The sequence below is a fragment of the Emydura macquarii genome, unplaced genomic scaffold, assembly GCF_026122565.2.
Source record: "Emydura macquarii macquarii isolate MOO-44397 ecotype Brisbane River unplaced genomic scaffold, CSIRO-AGI_Emac_v2 contig_71, whole genome shotgun sequence".
NCBI classification, from domain to species: domain Eukaryota; kingdom Metazoa; phylum Chordata; order Testudines; family Chelidae; genus Emydura; species Emydura macquarii.
This window is the reverse complement of record NW_027130208.1, coordinates 8,938,754-8,955,182: the sequence shown is the minus strand read 5'-3', so window position 1 is coordinate 8,955,182 and position 16,429 is coordinate 8,938,754. Positions and strand designations below refer to the sequence as shown.

Below are 16,429 nucleotides of genomic sequence, written 5' to 3'. Positions count from 1 at the left end.
TGAGAGCACAAAGGCGTTTGTGGGAGAAATGGACAAACAGACAATAGAGCCTTGCGTAGGTTTAGTATAGGGGGCAGAACACAAGAGCAGTTGAGTAGAGCGTGGCCAGGTCACGAAGAACCTATAAAGTAAGGACCAAGAGCTTGAATTTGATTCAGTGGAGAAGGGGGAGCTAACAGATGGTCTCAGTGGGCCCGTGATATGGTCAGAACAACAAGTCAGGAAAATGTTCTGAGCATTAGGGTTTAGAATGAACGCCGAGGAAGGAGAGATGGGTGTTGGGGGAGCAGAGAGCTATAGAATGCCATAATCAAAATGGGAGGTGATGAGAGTCTTAAAGGTGTAGGCAAAGTCAAAACGCTATGTCTTCGAAATATTATGGAGAGTGCTTCAGACACAGCCTGGATTTATGGATCTTGATCTTTACGGACCCAGGCTGTGGGCCTGACTAACAGGGACTATGGTGATGTCAGCAGTGCCAGAGTGTAAGGAAACATAGGAATTGGTATACCTGGTTGGACCAGTGGTTCAGTATCCAGTCTCTGGTCATAACTATTACCAAATGATTGAACGGTGCAAGAAGCCTCACGACAGAGAATTATGGAATAACCTGTCCATCAGGTATGTTCTCTGTACTGTACATTATTTTCTATACTTTCTATCATTTCCCCTTTTATTCCTCTCTCACTAAACTGAACAGTCTCAGCCTTATCAATCTCTTCCCATATCTTCTCAAGGTCCTAATTGTTTTTGCCACCTGTGTCTGAACTCCTTCTCTTTCTGTTTTACTATTTGTAAAAATAAGGTTACTAGAGTAGACCACTTTATTTTTGGCCAGTGTGTGCCACAAAGTTATAAAATGGCATTGTAATATTTGCAGTGTTATTTTCAGGCCTGCCGATTGCGGGAGGGTGGGAAGGCAATAGGGGCAAGTGCTCGGAGTCTGGCAATTTAAAAGGGCCCAGCCAGAGGGTAGATATATGTCCTCTCCTCCATGCTCCCCCTTCCCCTGAGGCCCCCGCCGCTCGCACTCTCCCCCTCCCCTGAGCCGAGCTTATTTGTTATGCGCAATGCAGGTTCCTGTAGGGCTGAGGAGGTGTATCTGCCACTCAGCTTCCCGGGTTCATCAGAAAATCTCCCTGGGGAGTCCAAGGGATCTGGGAAGCTGAGTAGAAGATATCGCTGCCTCAGCCACCCAGGAACCTTCATGGCACATAATAAATAAATAAAAACTTCCAGTGGAAGCCCACTCAGACCTCAGCCATCCCTTCCTAGGGCAGTCATTGGCTTTCTAGAGGGCTCATTGGCATTCCAGGGGCCCCCAGAATTGCTGTTGGGGGGCCCGATTATTTTCTATCCCATTCTTTAGAGTTCCTAACATTTTGTTTGCTTTCTGACCCCCTGCTCTGCACTAAACAGCGGTTTCATTGAGATGCCCACAGTGATGATATCTTCTTCCTGAGTGGTTACAGTTAATTTAGAGCCCAGCAATGTATATGTGTAGTGAAAATTATCCCTTCCAGTATTCAGTGCTTTTCAATGGTTAATACAGAGTCCTTTGGAAGTTCCGACAGTCTTCACAAGTCTCGATGAACCTAAATAATTGTGTCACATGCAGATTTTGCCCTATGCTTTCCATCCCCAGATAATTACTGAATATATATAAACAGCATTGGTGATAGTACAGAACTTATGGCTGTTGATATTTTTGCCATGTTGAAAATTGGGTTTTTATTCCATGAGTCTCTAAATGCAGTTTTGCCCTATAATGATTTGGAATATGGATTTAAAATATATTTAAAATATGTTAGCTACATAATGGAAAGATGGAAGCAGCACAACACACTATACAGTTTACATCATAGCCACAAAAAGGAAGTATCCACTTGTATATAGGACCTCTTCTTGGATATGAGAATTTCCTTGACTTCTGATGCCTGAAAAAAACCTGCCGTGGCCAGTCCTCCAAATATTCAGTGGTCTGATTAACTTTGCAGAAGTTCAGAATCTGAACCAAACTATCTGTTCCTCTTGAGTTTGCAGAAACAGGCTGGAAATCTCATAAGATATTCATCCTTCAAACAGCTCAGTTCAGGAACTTCAGGTTCAGTTTGCATTGTGAGCTGAGGCCCTTGTCAGTTAGGTTTCATTCTAGCAGCATGTGTTAGCCCATCCTTCCTTTGTTGCTGGTATAGGCCACAATGTTCTCGGCCTTGCCATGCCAATATAAAGACACACTTTTTCTTGATCTCTGTGAACCTTTTACCAAATGATTTTTAAGTGGCTCTGGTGAGTCTCAATGGTTGCTCTTTGAAATGAAAGAGACAGAAGTGTGGAACAAGCCCTTTTACTGTGTTACTTCATGTTACTTTGTAAGAGGGCACAGAGGATTTCAGACATGGCTAGAGAGTACAATTTTCCTAGTCTCTGTTGCTCCCATCGCTGGTCCTAGATTCATTGGTACCTTTGGCCTTACTGGATTTGGCCCTGCATCCCATCCCTCCTCTCCCCATCTGTAGACTTGCATCATTTCTGAGCAGTTGCTGCATACCTGGCAACATTTGAAAATTACAAACAGAACTGTTAGAAGACAAACCTCTCTCTCTTCTGAATGCTAGAAAGATCCTCTTGAAGCAGAAGTGGTATGGTTCTGCTATGCAAGGGTGGGATTTGGGGAGACATGGAGACCAGCTCTGTGAGGGATCGCAGTGTGCCAATCAGCATCGGGATTTGGGGCAGGGATGGTGAATCTACCATTTCTCTCTTCCTAGAAAGGGCACAATCACTAGAGAAGATACTCCAAGCCTGATGATGGAGTGGCAGCTCTGGAGTGATTCCACTGCCATTCTGTGATGTTAAAGGAGGATTCTTATTTCCTCTGCCGTACTTCCTCTTATTTCTGGAGAGAAACACCTCAGGACACAACTGTGCCCTAGAGGAAGGATTTGGGCTTGTGGGGGGGGAAAAAATATTTTTTTTCCTCTCCACTGACATACATTGATCTGGGAGATATTTCAGGGGCCCAAAGTGGTGAGAGTTATAAATACTTTGGTAAAAAAGAAACTGTCTGTTCTCATATGTGTAGAAATATATAAAGGTCCCTGTATTGCTCCAGCAGGGGAATCACTCAGTAAGTGCGTGGCTACATCCATCTGCCTCAGGCAAGCATTCAGGGCCAGCCAGTCACCATTTTATTGAATGAATTAATTAATTTTTATCAACACTTCTTCTCCTTCTCCTTCCCAGCATCATTATTCTGAGCTGACTAATGTCCCCTTGGTAAAAGCCAGCCTTTCAGAGAAACCAACGTTGCAACAAATGGGTGTAGGACAGGTAAAGAGAAGAGCCCAGGAGAGAGATAGGGGGAAGAGATGAATGGGGGAAGGAAGGGTAGCCAAGAACAGGTTAACTGAGGAGAAGAAGAGCGAGAACGGGAATAAAAATCAGGAGTTGGGGTCTGAGGATGGGGGTGGAGGGTAGCGAGATGCCAATGCATGTGTTCCTGTTCTGGGAGGGCTTGAAAATACTGGCCTAAGAGGAGCAGAGGGATCAGACATTGGAAGAAAATATCTGCTTTTTTTTTTTTTTTTTTTTGCATTGTCTTGATTTTACCTATCTTTGGGTTTCTCTTCTCTTGGGTTCCTTTCCAATTTGCTAGTTGGTTCTGCTCACGTCCCTTGTTCTGCTCCTCCCAGAGGAAGAGCACCATGTGTGCTGCTGCTTTGCACCTTTTCGCATACTGCTGTGCTCCCCCTCACTCTCCACCTGCTGTTGTGATCCTCAGCTTCTCCCAGCTATGCCCCAGCGTATAAGTTCACTCTGCCTGCCTGCCTCCAACCCCTCTGCTCATCCCCACCTGCGGCTCCAAGAAAAAGGTGCAGTAGGAGCACAGGAGGCAGGACTGGGAGTGAAATTAACAAACCCTGGACTATAGTGTATCCAGACTTCAGAGCTTGGGGATTGAATTTTGCTACTCCGTACCGAGAAGCTGTGGAACAGAGCAGAGTGTGAAGATGGATGGGAGCTGAGAAAGAGAAGACAAATACTGGCTGAATCTGACCCCTCTTCCTGCATCTGAGAACTAGCGGCAGTTTCCAGGCATGATGAAATTGAAACAGGAAAACCTTGTAGGCTCTATAGTGAAAAGGTGTGGTTTGGGACTGGCCCATTCAGCTGCCGTTCCAATATTGCCTAATTTAGTCTATGCCTGAGGCCACTAAAATGTTGTTCAATGTGAAGAAAAATATATGATAAGAAATCTACATGTTTGATTTGCTGAAGAACCTTTTTTGTGTCTGCAGGGATTTTAAAAACCAGTTTCATTGTGTAAAAACATGACTTCCTATTATTCTGGCAAGGTCAGGGAGGAATGTCTCTAATCTGGAATTCTGGGTAATATACTCTTCCGAGGCAAAATCTTGATGATTTCTTCTCTTTCTCCTCCTCCTCCTCCTTTTTAATTTTTTAGGGCATAATTAAAATCACAGTAAAACTGTGACACTGGCAAACAGGCAGCTTTCTGCTTCTGCTACCCATGCTCCTCAAACTGCCATGTTACCAGCCCTGATTACTGGTAATATGATGCTTAGATGCTACCGTCTCTCCCCTCTTAGCATAGCTTTCCTCAAACTGTGGGCCCTATGCTTCTTGGTGGTCATATTTCTCCACCTGCCAAGGCCCACATATGGGGCGCTATCTGTGGCCAATTCCCCAAACAAGGGATGTAAAAAATGATTCATGCAGGAATTGAACAGCACACAGAGAGTCTGTTTTGCGTTGTAAATAGTTAATTCTGTAGCCTCTGTTACATGATTCTGTATTTTTGATGTAAATAACTATCACTGGTAAAAAAAAAGGAAGGGAGGTACAAAATGTATGTGAAACATAATAGGTAGCCTTGGAACTAGAACAAGTGATGTCCTTTGGAATGAGAGTCATTTGAGAGAATTGGTAGTTGAGCATGACTAGTGTCTGCATGGGGCCTAAAACTCTTGTCCATCTTTTTATTTAGACGTTTGACAGTCAGAAAATCCAAATCCAAATGGGATTTTCTTTGATTCCCTGTGTGCATCTTTCAGCACATACTAAAGGCTGACTCGCTTGCTTTCATAAATTCATAAGGGCCTATCCGATCAAATAGTCTGACCTCCTTTATATCTAAGCTTGGCAGAATTCAAATTTTGTTTTTTTTATAATTTTGGCAGATAATATCAGTGTTTATTTTTAAGCATTTTTTTCAGTTTTATCTATTTAAGTTTTCACAGTTTTGGGAAATTACAGGTGAGGGTCAGACAGTGTGAGGTCAGACAATAATTGTTTAATCTTAGTAGATGTTGAGATTCAGGAGGTTAAAGCTTTATAACTGTTAAACACAAACTGTCAACATAACATGTCATAATATAAAGTAAATATTCTTAAATCAAACTCCAATAAGTTCTCAAACAGCATTTTTCTTATTTTACCTATAGTATCTGTACATTTAAATGATCATCAATGCACATATTTTCCCTTGTTCTGTCTGTGTGCAGTGAAATGGACGTGTACCAACATTTAAAAATCGAATCCTTCCAAATCTATTTATAAAAGGTTCACCCAGTTATCACCCAGGTATCACCCCGTTAGTCCTGTATTGAGCTGCAGGGACTCAGCAGGGTTTGCCTGCAGTGATGACTCCTGCTCACTGGCGGTTTTTGGTGTTAGCACTGAGTGCAGAGAGACTTTCCTCTGTTGTTAATATTCCTTTTTGTCTTCCCCCACTCCCCTTCCCAGTGGTGCCCAGGTGGTTTGGAGCCATTAGTCAGAAAGAAGAGGAAATGGGGACGTGGGCTGAAACAGGAGAAGATTGGGAAGGTAGATTAGGGCTATGGAAGCTTCTCATGAGCCCTTATTTCCTTTCCCTCTACAGTTCCCCTTGAGCCCTTAACCTACTCATACTGGGCCTATGTGTCCCTATTTCCCAGGGGGGTTCACATATCAATCTCTAGTTTCAGTCTGAATCAGTCTTACCATACCTGGAAAAGCTTTGGGCACAGAAACGAGCTCCTCCCTCTCATTGAAGTGCGTTAGGCCCAGGCTACGATAACTGTGTGTCCTTCAGGAGTCTGGTGTTTCATTAATAGCTGATTGATATGAATATTGAGAACATGGCGAGTGGGGTTCACGCTCATTTGCTTTGATAAAAATAGGGTCTGAAGGAAAGACAGTTTGAGACCCACTGCCATAGTATATTGACGTCAGTGGAGGAACAGTTAACAAGAAGCTCTGTAGGGCTGGACATTGTAAAGATTGTACACGGCACTGTTAATTTGCACGGCCCTTCTATTTGTAAAAACCCTTTTTTACCCTTTTTTTCTTAAAATGTTCCCCCCTCTTCCCCCTTTAATCTCTTCCTCAGATCAGCAACTGTTAGTTTTCTGAAGTCATTGGAGTTTCTCCAGATTTCTGTTGGGAGCAAAATTTTGCCCCCCAGTCATGTGTTTATGGCCTTAAAATGATTGTGGAAATTGAAAGATCGAGTTGCTCATAATGAAAGTGTTCAGTTACAGCAACAACTTAAGCTGTAGGAGAATGGGTGTCCTGGGCAAACAGCTGAGTGATTGCATTCTACCGAACTTAGGGAAAAAAATTGTCCTGATCATCTCAAAGGGATAAATTGTTCCCGTAGTGTGGATTTGGTTAGGAAGTGTTAAATGGCTGCTACCTTCTATCCATAGGTGGTTGTGTTTCCCCCTTATATCTTTTATAAATCGAGTGCTGGGCACTCTCGATGAAAGATGCTGTATCAACATCATACACTTTCACTGGATTCCATGATCTTGGGCTCTAAATATGTTGTTTATTTTTATAATGTCCCTGAAATACGGGATTGAGTTGCCTTTTTAGCTGTAGCAACACACACACACAACTGCACACTTACAAAAGTGCATGCTCACTTTTTGTTGTGGTTTGTGTAAAATGAGCCTGCTGGGTGAAGTCTAGCAAGCAGGCAACCATGTCGCCAAAGCTGTTCTCACAGCGAGCAGTTAGTGGTCTTGGCACCTCTGCTTCCAGTCTTGGCATTGAAGGGGTAAGGAACTATCCTCTCGTGCCCTATTCAACAAGGCAAGAGCATGGCGGATGAGCAGGGCAGCAAGGGGAAGATAACTGGGCAGTAATAGTCCTGTGGATCAGTAAAGGGCTTTAATCTCCATTGCTGATAGTTTAGCACCTATCAGCACTGAATTCATGTATAAATACAAATGTGCCTTCTACTCATACAGGATACTATATTAAAATTCAGTCTCTCTTCTGAATCTCTGTGCTGATGACGTCTGAGGGACTGAATTTGCAGTCAAATTAATGTATCTTTGTACCCTTGTTTGGACTATTGCATGGTGCTGGCGCCCACAGCAGGTTTCCCAAGCCAACCTGTAAATCTCAGCCTTGAACAAGAGAAGTTATTGTGTCTAAGGGAAAGAGATGATCCAGAACTGAGCTAGTACTGAAACTGTCAATCTCTTGAGCAGCGATTGTCGGATTGTATTAAATGATGAGTGCTGGTGTAATGATAGTTACTGTCCGCTGGGGTTGAATTGAAATCAGCAAATTAATTTCAAAAAGGACTCCAAATGGGTTTGAAATGCCTTTTAGAGGAGTGAAGCAAGAAGGCTAGCGCTTTCCCTACTAAGCTAACTATTTCTTTTCTTTTACACACTCCTCTTTCCCTTCCCCAGGTGTGTGATGACTGTAGATTAGACTTTAAAATGACATTGCCCAGGGGCCTTGATCTCAGGTGGGGATGGAGTGAGAATTTGAGGAAAATTAGAGGAAGACCAAGTGACGGGGAAGAAGCTGTACTGCTAGAGACATAACGGTGACTTGGTGCAGTAAGCACAATAACTGGGAGCTGTTCCTCACTACAAGTAACATCCACGTTTTAGACGCAGGCTCATCTGTTGTTTGACTTTTACTACTGTAAATTATTCCTAAGCAAAAGAGCCAAATCGCGAAGGAGAAGATACAGATAATGCTGTTGATTGCTGATCTCCTCTGGGCTGCCTCACTTTCCACGACTCGCCCCAGTGCTGCCCCATCCCGCTGTGCTTTCTGTCCTCTGGCATGGCCTCTTTCCTCCTTCCCTCTCGCGTAGTCTGTTGCTCTCTCCTGCAACTCACCTACTGCTCTCACCATTTGCTTCTCCAACCTAATTTGTGCGCGTCTCTCCTGCTCTCCACATTGTGATCTCTCCCTGTGGGGTTGCTCTGAACCTCTGTCATTCCTTGCCCCTACACCACCAGTTCTGTGCTGGGCACTGGGGGTGGGAGAGTTCTCTTGGCGCGAATCATCTGCTGCTGCATCTGCAGGAAGGAGTTGTAAGAGTGAGCAGAGGTTCAGCTCTGTCCTCACCCAGTGGCAGGGATCTCAGCAACTGCAGGGGGTAGGGATTGGCTCTGGAGTCTTAGGTGGGGTGACCAGATGTCCCGATTTTATAGGGAGAGTCCCGATATTCATGGCTTTGTCTTATATAGGCGCCTATTACCCCCCCCACACCCATGCCAATTTTTCACACTCACTACCTGGTCACCCTATGCTCAGGTCTTCACCAGGTGGGAAGATGACTGGGGTGTGGGAATGGAGTACAGCTGCCAACCTTCCAGGATTGTCCTGGAGTCTCCATGAATTAAAAATTAATCTTTAATGAAAGGTTCTGTCATGTGATGAAACCTCCAGGAATACGTCCAACCAGAACTGGCAACCCTAGAATGGAGAGCTGCTTTTCATTTGTTGTCCTCCCTCAAAAGTCCACCTGACCAGCTAATTGACCAAAGCACAGAGCTTGGGCCAGGCAGTGCGTGGCTGTCCAGCTGCAGGGCAGTTCCACTTGGAGAGAGCAGCTTTAAGGCTTCATGATCACAGCGATCATCAGTCTGGCTGCATAGAGTTTCACGGCCAGCTTGAGTAGAAACCAGTCATTTCTTGCACGGCTAGTTGTTCTGAGAATCTTCAAAAATTTCTGGCAGCCAGTTTTAGTTGTGCAACCTCTCAGCTGCCAGAACGGATAGAATATGATCATATCACATGAAATGCATGCAAGGTCTGCTATAGCAACTGTATTTCAAAGAGACAACACATATGGTGGCTGGTTCTTTTTGGAATAATATCTATAAGCTGAAGATGTTTTATTCAAAAAGGCTGTAGCTTGAAAGGTTAGGGATGTGCTGATTGTTTGATATATGTTTAAAGAGAGACTCCTGTGTGGGGTTTTTTTTTTTGGCCTATTGAATCTAATTACTGGGAACTAAAATGATCATTTGATTGCACATTTATCTGGAATTCTTCTTCTGCAGAGCCAGTCTTAATAATATATAATAATATGTTGCACTTGTACTGTATGGCACTTCTTGTCTGAGAAACTCAGAGCGCTTTACAAGTATTCATTAATTAAATAAGCTGCACAACACCCCTGTTAAGTAGGTGAGTATTCTTTCTCCATCCCCATAAGCCATGTAGGAATCTTTCTGCTGTTCTTGACCCACCCTTTGAGGCATTTTAACAACTAACCAGGTTAATTAAATAAAAATAACTAGACTTGAATAACTAGAATTTTTTTATATAATTTCAAAGCATAATATTTATTATTTTAAAGCATTTTAAAATTATTTTTATCAATTAAAATTTTCACAAGTTGCACAAGATTATGGAACGTCAGCATTTTTTCTGTGTTTATTGATTTACATTTTCATAGGGAAATTATGGGGGGGAGCGTCAGATAATTATTTAAAGACAATAGATGTTGGGATTCAAAAAGCTAAAGCTATATAACTGTTAAAACACAAATTGTCCACATTACATGTCCAAATACATAAAATAAATATCCCTAAATCAAACTCTAATATGTTATCAGGCAGCATTTTTCTTACTTTGCCTATCTGTAAATTTTTTATTTATTATCAATGGATATTTAAATTAAAAGTTGACATTTTCCAACGTTTACAGATAAAAATCGAATCAGTCCAAGCCTAAAAATAATATTTTCCCTTCCCTATAGATAGCTGGTTCCACCAAACGATCTTCCAGTCTTTCTTGCTGGACTTTATTAATTCATGGCCAATAGAATCTTTCTGTCCTGTAGGCTGAACTACCAGAATAGTCTTTGCACATGCAGACATGTGCGCGCACACACAGGCACAATTTCTTTGAAGATATGATTTGTGTGCATAGTTGACAGCTTCTCACGCTCCTTGCACACTTTAAGGATCACAGGACTCAGATATACATGCATGTCAAAATGCCTTTTTTTTTTTTTTTAATGTGTGGCAGGTGCACGAAGCTTTGAATAGCAATCCTTAAATTTAGAATCTGATTTTACGTTGACTTTTATCCACCAATCTGTGCTGGAAATCGCAGCCACATTTAAAATCTTATTGAACTAACGAGGACCTGTTATTAAAGCGCATATTGAAAACAGCGCTCTCAAAGTGAAATGAAGGCAGGATATGGTGGGGCGAGGAGTTCTCCTCCATAATGCACTGGCAAATCAGCCGTTAAATAAGGGTATAGCAAAACTCTCAGCACTCAGAGCCCAATTCTGCAAGGTGCTAAGTGCTTCCTATAACCCAATGTGTACCTTCATCTCCCTCTGAAATCAAGGGCAGGAGCAGGGAAAGGAGAAGAGACAAAATCCTTAGTTGCACTCAATAAGCACTGGGTGCTGCGGAGGCAGGAGAAAGCAGTTTATGCCTCCCCTATCCTGAGCCTTTTTCTGTGCACCCAAAGCACTGGTTCTCAAGCTTTTGGGGCTCAAGACCCATTTGTAAATGTTTATTTACTGGGTCGTGAAAGGCATAGTCTGGGAGTTGAGGCCTTGGGATGGTTTTTGTCTGATACAGGCTCACCCCGACCCCCCCCCGACAGGATTGAGGCCTGCCCAGCACTCACCCCACAGTGGCAGCTCCTGTGCTGTGGGGCTGGCTGGGCTTGCTCTGGACGTTGCAACCTCCGGGGTAGCAGCGCCGCTCAGGTTTGGCCCTGGTCCCTTGACTGGGTCAAATTGGTGTGAGTGGAGTTGTGACCTGGCTCACGGGGCTGCAGGGCCACTCACTCAAATTTGGCTTACCTGGACTCCTGTCGTTATGACGACTGGGCCAAACTTCTGGGACCCTGGCGGTTGCAGTGCCTGGAGCAGGGAGGCGACAGCCTCCGTGCTATAGGCTGGGAGGGAGAGATAAGAGCAGGCTTCACTAGTAGTTTGTCATCTGGGGGCTCTCTCACTCCAGGGCAGAGGTACCCAACCTGTGGGGCGTGCTCCCCTAGCCTTTGGGTGGCACAGTGGGGCCCCACAGGGACAGGGAGGAAGCACTATCTAGCCCCGCTCTGCCCCCATCTCCGCTCCAGCCCTGGCCTCCTGGCTGTGGCTCCGGGCCCCATGCCCCATTCCTAGCCATGTCCCATGCCCTGCTCCTGGCTGTGTCCCATGCCTGGGCTCTGTGGCTGGCCACGTGGCCTGTGTCCAGGCCCCCTATCCCATTCCTGGCCCTGTGGCCCTAGTCCCTGGCCCCAGGCGCAGCTCAGACTCTGGCTCCTGGTCCCCAACCACGGCTTTGGCTCTGGTTGAGGCTCCTGGGTGGGCACATACCAGGTAAGGGGGGCACAACCCCAAAAGTTTGGGGACCACTGCTCTAGGGCAGAGGTTCTCAAACTGGGGGATGGGCCTACCTGGGGGGCCATGGTATGTATTCGGGGGAGGGGGACAGGATGAGACGTTTTAGGGGGGGGGAAACCTTACTGTGCTCATTTTGTCCACATATAACTAGCAGAGCTGATTCCTCTCGACATCAGGTCCTCAGATGATGCTATGTATTTGATTCTAGATGGCGCTGTGCATTTTGACGGATTTGTTTTAAGCTTATACAAAGTCGTTGCCTTCTGTAGGTTAATCCGTTTGCTACAACATGGTGTGCACACTTAATTTTAGGCATCGATCACAATCGCAGTTTTGCTTTTGCTCTTATTACAATGGGTCGTTGGCTCTGTTTGAATCAACACCTTTCTGTTGTTAATATTTAGTGAGAGTTGCATGTTGATTTTTTTTTAACTGGTATATGTACTTGTGCGGTATGGGGGGGGGGGCATAAATTACTACAGAGGCAAAGGGGGGGGGGGGCGCAATCAAATAAGTTTGAGAACCACTGCTCCAGGGGAACCCCCCGGGCTGTGGTCCTGAAGGTGTGTGTTCAAAGGTTAACAGAGAGTAAAATCTTTGGGGCACCATCCTGTGAGGTGCTGAGCATCCTCAGGAGCCACTGAAGTCAGTGGGTCACTTCATGTAGAAATACTCCTCATCACCTGGCCTTTTCCAGCTCATCTGGGAACTGTGCTGTACATTTTACACTTTACATTTAGAAGACATCATTCATGATGCACACAAATAGTGAAACCCTTAAACAAATTTCATTCCTTAATTGAACGTGCATTAATGAAATGTCTCAAGGAGCATACGCAGTAGGCAGTCTCTCTCCCGGCTTCCATGTAGGCATCTTGCATAGGGACTATTTTTCTTGTTTTACATTAATGAAGTCTTCAGTCTGCCCACTTTTACACCTACACATGTTCTGAACGTCTCCAAGGAGACAGAGAAACCCTGAGTCCAGCAATGGCGAATCCTCCAGTGAGACAGCAGGCTAGAGTCCCAGGCAGTTCTTCTAGGCATCTTAATTTCCAGATGTCCCCTGCAGACAGTCTTTGTCTCTTGGCTCTTGCAAGCAGGCTGTCTCCAGTGGCCTTCTCCATTGCGTCTGAAATGCTGGTGAGTGCACCAAACTTCTGCAAGTGGGTTAGGGGGATGGACATTCTTCCCATTTTCTGTCTCCTCCTCCTCCCTTCTTTCCCCCACCTTATTAAGCAGTATAGACCTTTCACAGCCGCCGGGCTCTCTTTCTCCATGTTGCTTGCATTTCATAATGTTCCATCACCACCTGATCTGTGTCTCACATTTCTCCCGGGAGTCATGCCTCACCCTTGAGTCCCCCCTTAAAGCTACAGCATTGCCTTGTTGCTCTGTACTCACCTCTCACTGACACTTGCTCATGGGCTCTGTGGTTGCGATGCCACAGTTATGTCAGACTCTTTTTGGGACAATGGATGCAGCACATTCTCCTTGGACTATTTTTCTCTCCTCCTCCCCTTACCTTCACTGTGGCTCCCAATACCAACTGAGCCTTTATAAAGAAGCATTACTGACATTAAAATGCAGTGCCTCCTCCTGGGCCTGAATGCCTCCTATTGCTTCGGCTCTCTCTTGCCTGATGCCACTGCCTCTGGCTGCTCCTTCTATGGTAACATCCCATAAACCTCTCTCTTGTCTGTTCTGGCGCCAGGAGAATTGCAACTGTTATAATGACACACAGCACATATGTTATCACCCTTCCTAGAAGGGAGAATCCAGTTAACTGCACTGCTTTGCTGTAGAAACTCTAGACCATGCTGGCCCAATTGGGAACAAAAAGAGCATGAAGCCTGCCAAGTCTTTATAGTAAACCATTTGTCTAGGACCCAACATCGAAGTCAGTCTGATGGGATGTCTGGGCCTTTCCAGCTACCTACAGATAGATATATTTACAGTGGTCACCATGGACAAATCAGCAGTTACCCTCTCCCGGTTACCACATAGCAGCAGTAATTCCGCTATCTTCGTATTTCCTTCTGGTAAAAGTGAGAGAGAACTGGTATGTCACATAACATCGTGTGTGAGTGTTCAGATTTTTTATGGACGCCAAGGTAGTATGAGCACAAACATGCCTCAGGATTTCTTTGGTGAGCGTGCTTCTGGGAGTCGCTCAACGTCTGATGTTCAAAGGGATGTCCTGATCAAATACTATGCATGCAGCTTCCCAACTTTTTTACAGTACAAACTCAATTTTTAAAATTCTTTTCTTCCAGGCTCTGCAGGTAGCACGACAATTTCTACTGCAGCAGCAGCAGCAGCAACAAGTTAGTGGATTAAAGTCACCCAAGAGGAATGACAAACAACCAGCCCTTCAGGTAAGAAAAGTGTGTGTGTGTGTGTGTGTGTTTGTCTATGCAAATGTATTGCTAATCAAAGATGTGGAACAATGTAATAATTTAGGCTGAGATTTTCAAAGTTCTCTGCTTTGGCCTAATAGAGTTCAATTGAAGTCAATGCAAAAACTCCCATTGACTTCAATGAGAACACAGTGCGGTCAGTGCTGGTTGCTTTTGAAAATCCCACCCATAATGTAGATCCATATGCTGATAACATGTCTTTATTGAGAGTTGGTGGAGAAGATTGATCACAAAAATGATGAATTTTTATTACACTAGTCCGTTATTGTCGTAAGACTTGAACATTTTTATTTGAAGACTGTTCTGTTTACATTCCATGTTCACCCAAACCATCGATTTGCTGCATCAAAAGTACAATGAAACCATTAGGATATCACATCATCATCATGTTTTTTTATTGTATTTTGAAATCAGGGATGCCATACTTGCAGCTTTAGTAGGAAGACTAAATATTATTAGGCTTTGCGGTATAGTTACAAATTCAGAAGGCTAAAACCAGAAGACCATCTTCAAATAAAAAATGTATTCATATGTGTGTTTTTTGGTGTAGCCTACTGGTCAGGATGGCTAAATTATGGGAGCTAGAGATAAGAGAGACCAAATAAGTCATCGACAGTGTAGGATTGTTATGTACATTACATTTTCCATTGTTCTTGCCATTCTAGCGTTTAGAATTCTGAAGTAACAGTGGGATTTTCACTCCTTTCCTTAGAATGCTGTTCCACAACATACGTGACACTTAGGAATCAGGGAATACTGTCTAAATTATCCTTTTCTTAATTTCATCCCATTGGTCTAAGTTACAGTCCTTGTAACACCCTAAACAATTCCTCTCCATTCTTTGCGTTCACACTCCTCAAATGTGTTGATGTTATCATGTTCCCCACATAGTTGTCTCTTTCACCCAACTGTACGTACTTAGTTCTTTAGATCTTTCCTAATAAATCAATCCTTCCAGCCCCCTGATCATTTTTCTCATTTATTATTGATTATAATTTTTGTTACTACTCTTTTCTGAATTCCAGCTTGTCAGTGTATTTCTGGCAATGAGCTGTCCAGAACTAAAAGCAGTAGTTCAAGGGCAGTCCCATCAGAGTTCAATAGAGAGGGACTATTATCTCACCGCTCTGTGGTCTGTTCTGTGGTCTTTTTTTTTTTTTTTTTTAATAATTTCTGTTGCCATAGCATACTGTCAAACTCAGGTCTGAATTGCTCTCCCTATTTTATTTTTTTATTTGCTGTACTATCAACTCTAGTTCTCTGACAACATTAGTTCTTCTCCTGTCTTTCACTGAGTATATGCGCTTCAGATTATTTTCTTCCCCAAGAATAGATTCTGTTGTCTTTAAACCTGGAGTAGAATATGGAAGGTAAAGCTAAAATTGCTATTGACCTTGAAAATAAAGCTTATGGGCCAAATTCTGCAGTCCTTACTCAAGTCATGCTCCCAGTGACTTAAGGGAGAGTTTTCCCTGAGTAAGCGTTAAGCCTTAACTGCAGGATTTGGCACAGTAATGGTAACTTGTAACAATTAAGTAGTGACTTTATCTTCAAAGTGCTTTGTAAATATGAATTCCCAAAACACCTCCAGGAGGAAAGTCCAACAAGTAAGTATCTTTATCTCAGTTTTAGATGGGGAAACTGAGGCAGGCAGGTTGAGTGACTTGTTTAAGATCACAGCGGGAAATTAAAACTCATGAGTTCCTGGCTCCTAACCCTGTGCTCAATCTGCTGGACAACACCTTTTCTCTCTATATCTAAACTATTATTCTTCTGGAAATATGAATTGTTTTGTCGTTGGACAAATATACGTTTTATTGGAAGTGTGGAGCACTGTAATCCAAACTGCTCTATTAACACTTCCAAAAATATTTTATTTGGTAAATCCATAGCTGATCCATATGCCTTTTAATAGACTCTTCCACTGGGGACATTTTTAATGAGATATTGTGCTGGCTAGGTCCGCTGTCAGGTAGTAAAAGAAGCGCTTTGTTGTGCAGATGTCTGAAGAATAGCTCCAGAGGATGAAATATGACTGTGTTGACCTTTCAGCTGTGAGCTTATTTGTCAGGATTCAAATAAGTTGAAAGGATCAAACCAAACAGTTTCCGTAGTCAGACTGGGAATTGTGTTGCAGAGGTCAATAGTGAAGGCCACATTGCAGATTCCATAACATAGCCAATTGTTGGTACATATTAAAGTACTGGAGCAGCTCCGGCAGTCAGAGACACAATTAAAATTCTAATTTATTAATGTATACAGAGAGCTGGCCCAACCTGTCACTCACTGATTCAAATGACTGCCCATTCTTTTTTCTCTCACTCCTGGAGCTTTTGCAGTCTTAAACATACTGCAAGTCTTCTTGAAT

The 16,429-nt window shown here is 43.6% G+C and overlaps 1 protein-coding gene across 4 annotated transcripts in view; it reads left to right on the top strand.

Annotated features, from left to right (window-relative positions):
• Positions 1-16,429, top strand: part of FOXP1 (forkhead box P1) — a 496,953-nt gene that overhangs the window by 347,444 nt on the left and 133,080 nt on the right. For all 4 annotated transcript variants that reach the window (XM_067542352.1, XM_067542361.1, XM_067542371.1 and 1 more), the window contains one exon: positions 13,918-14,019. In XM_067542352.1, the coding sequence (XP_067398453.1) occupies positions 13,918-14,019 (102 nt within the window). The remainder of the gene's footprint in view (positions 1-13,917; positions 14,020-16,429) is intronic.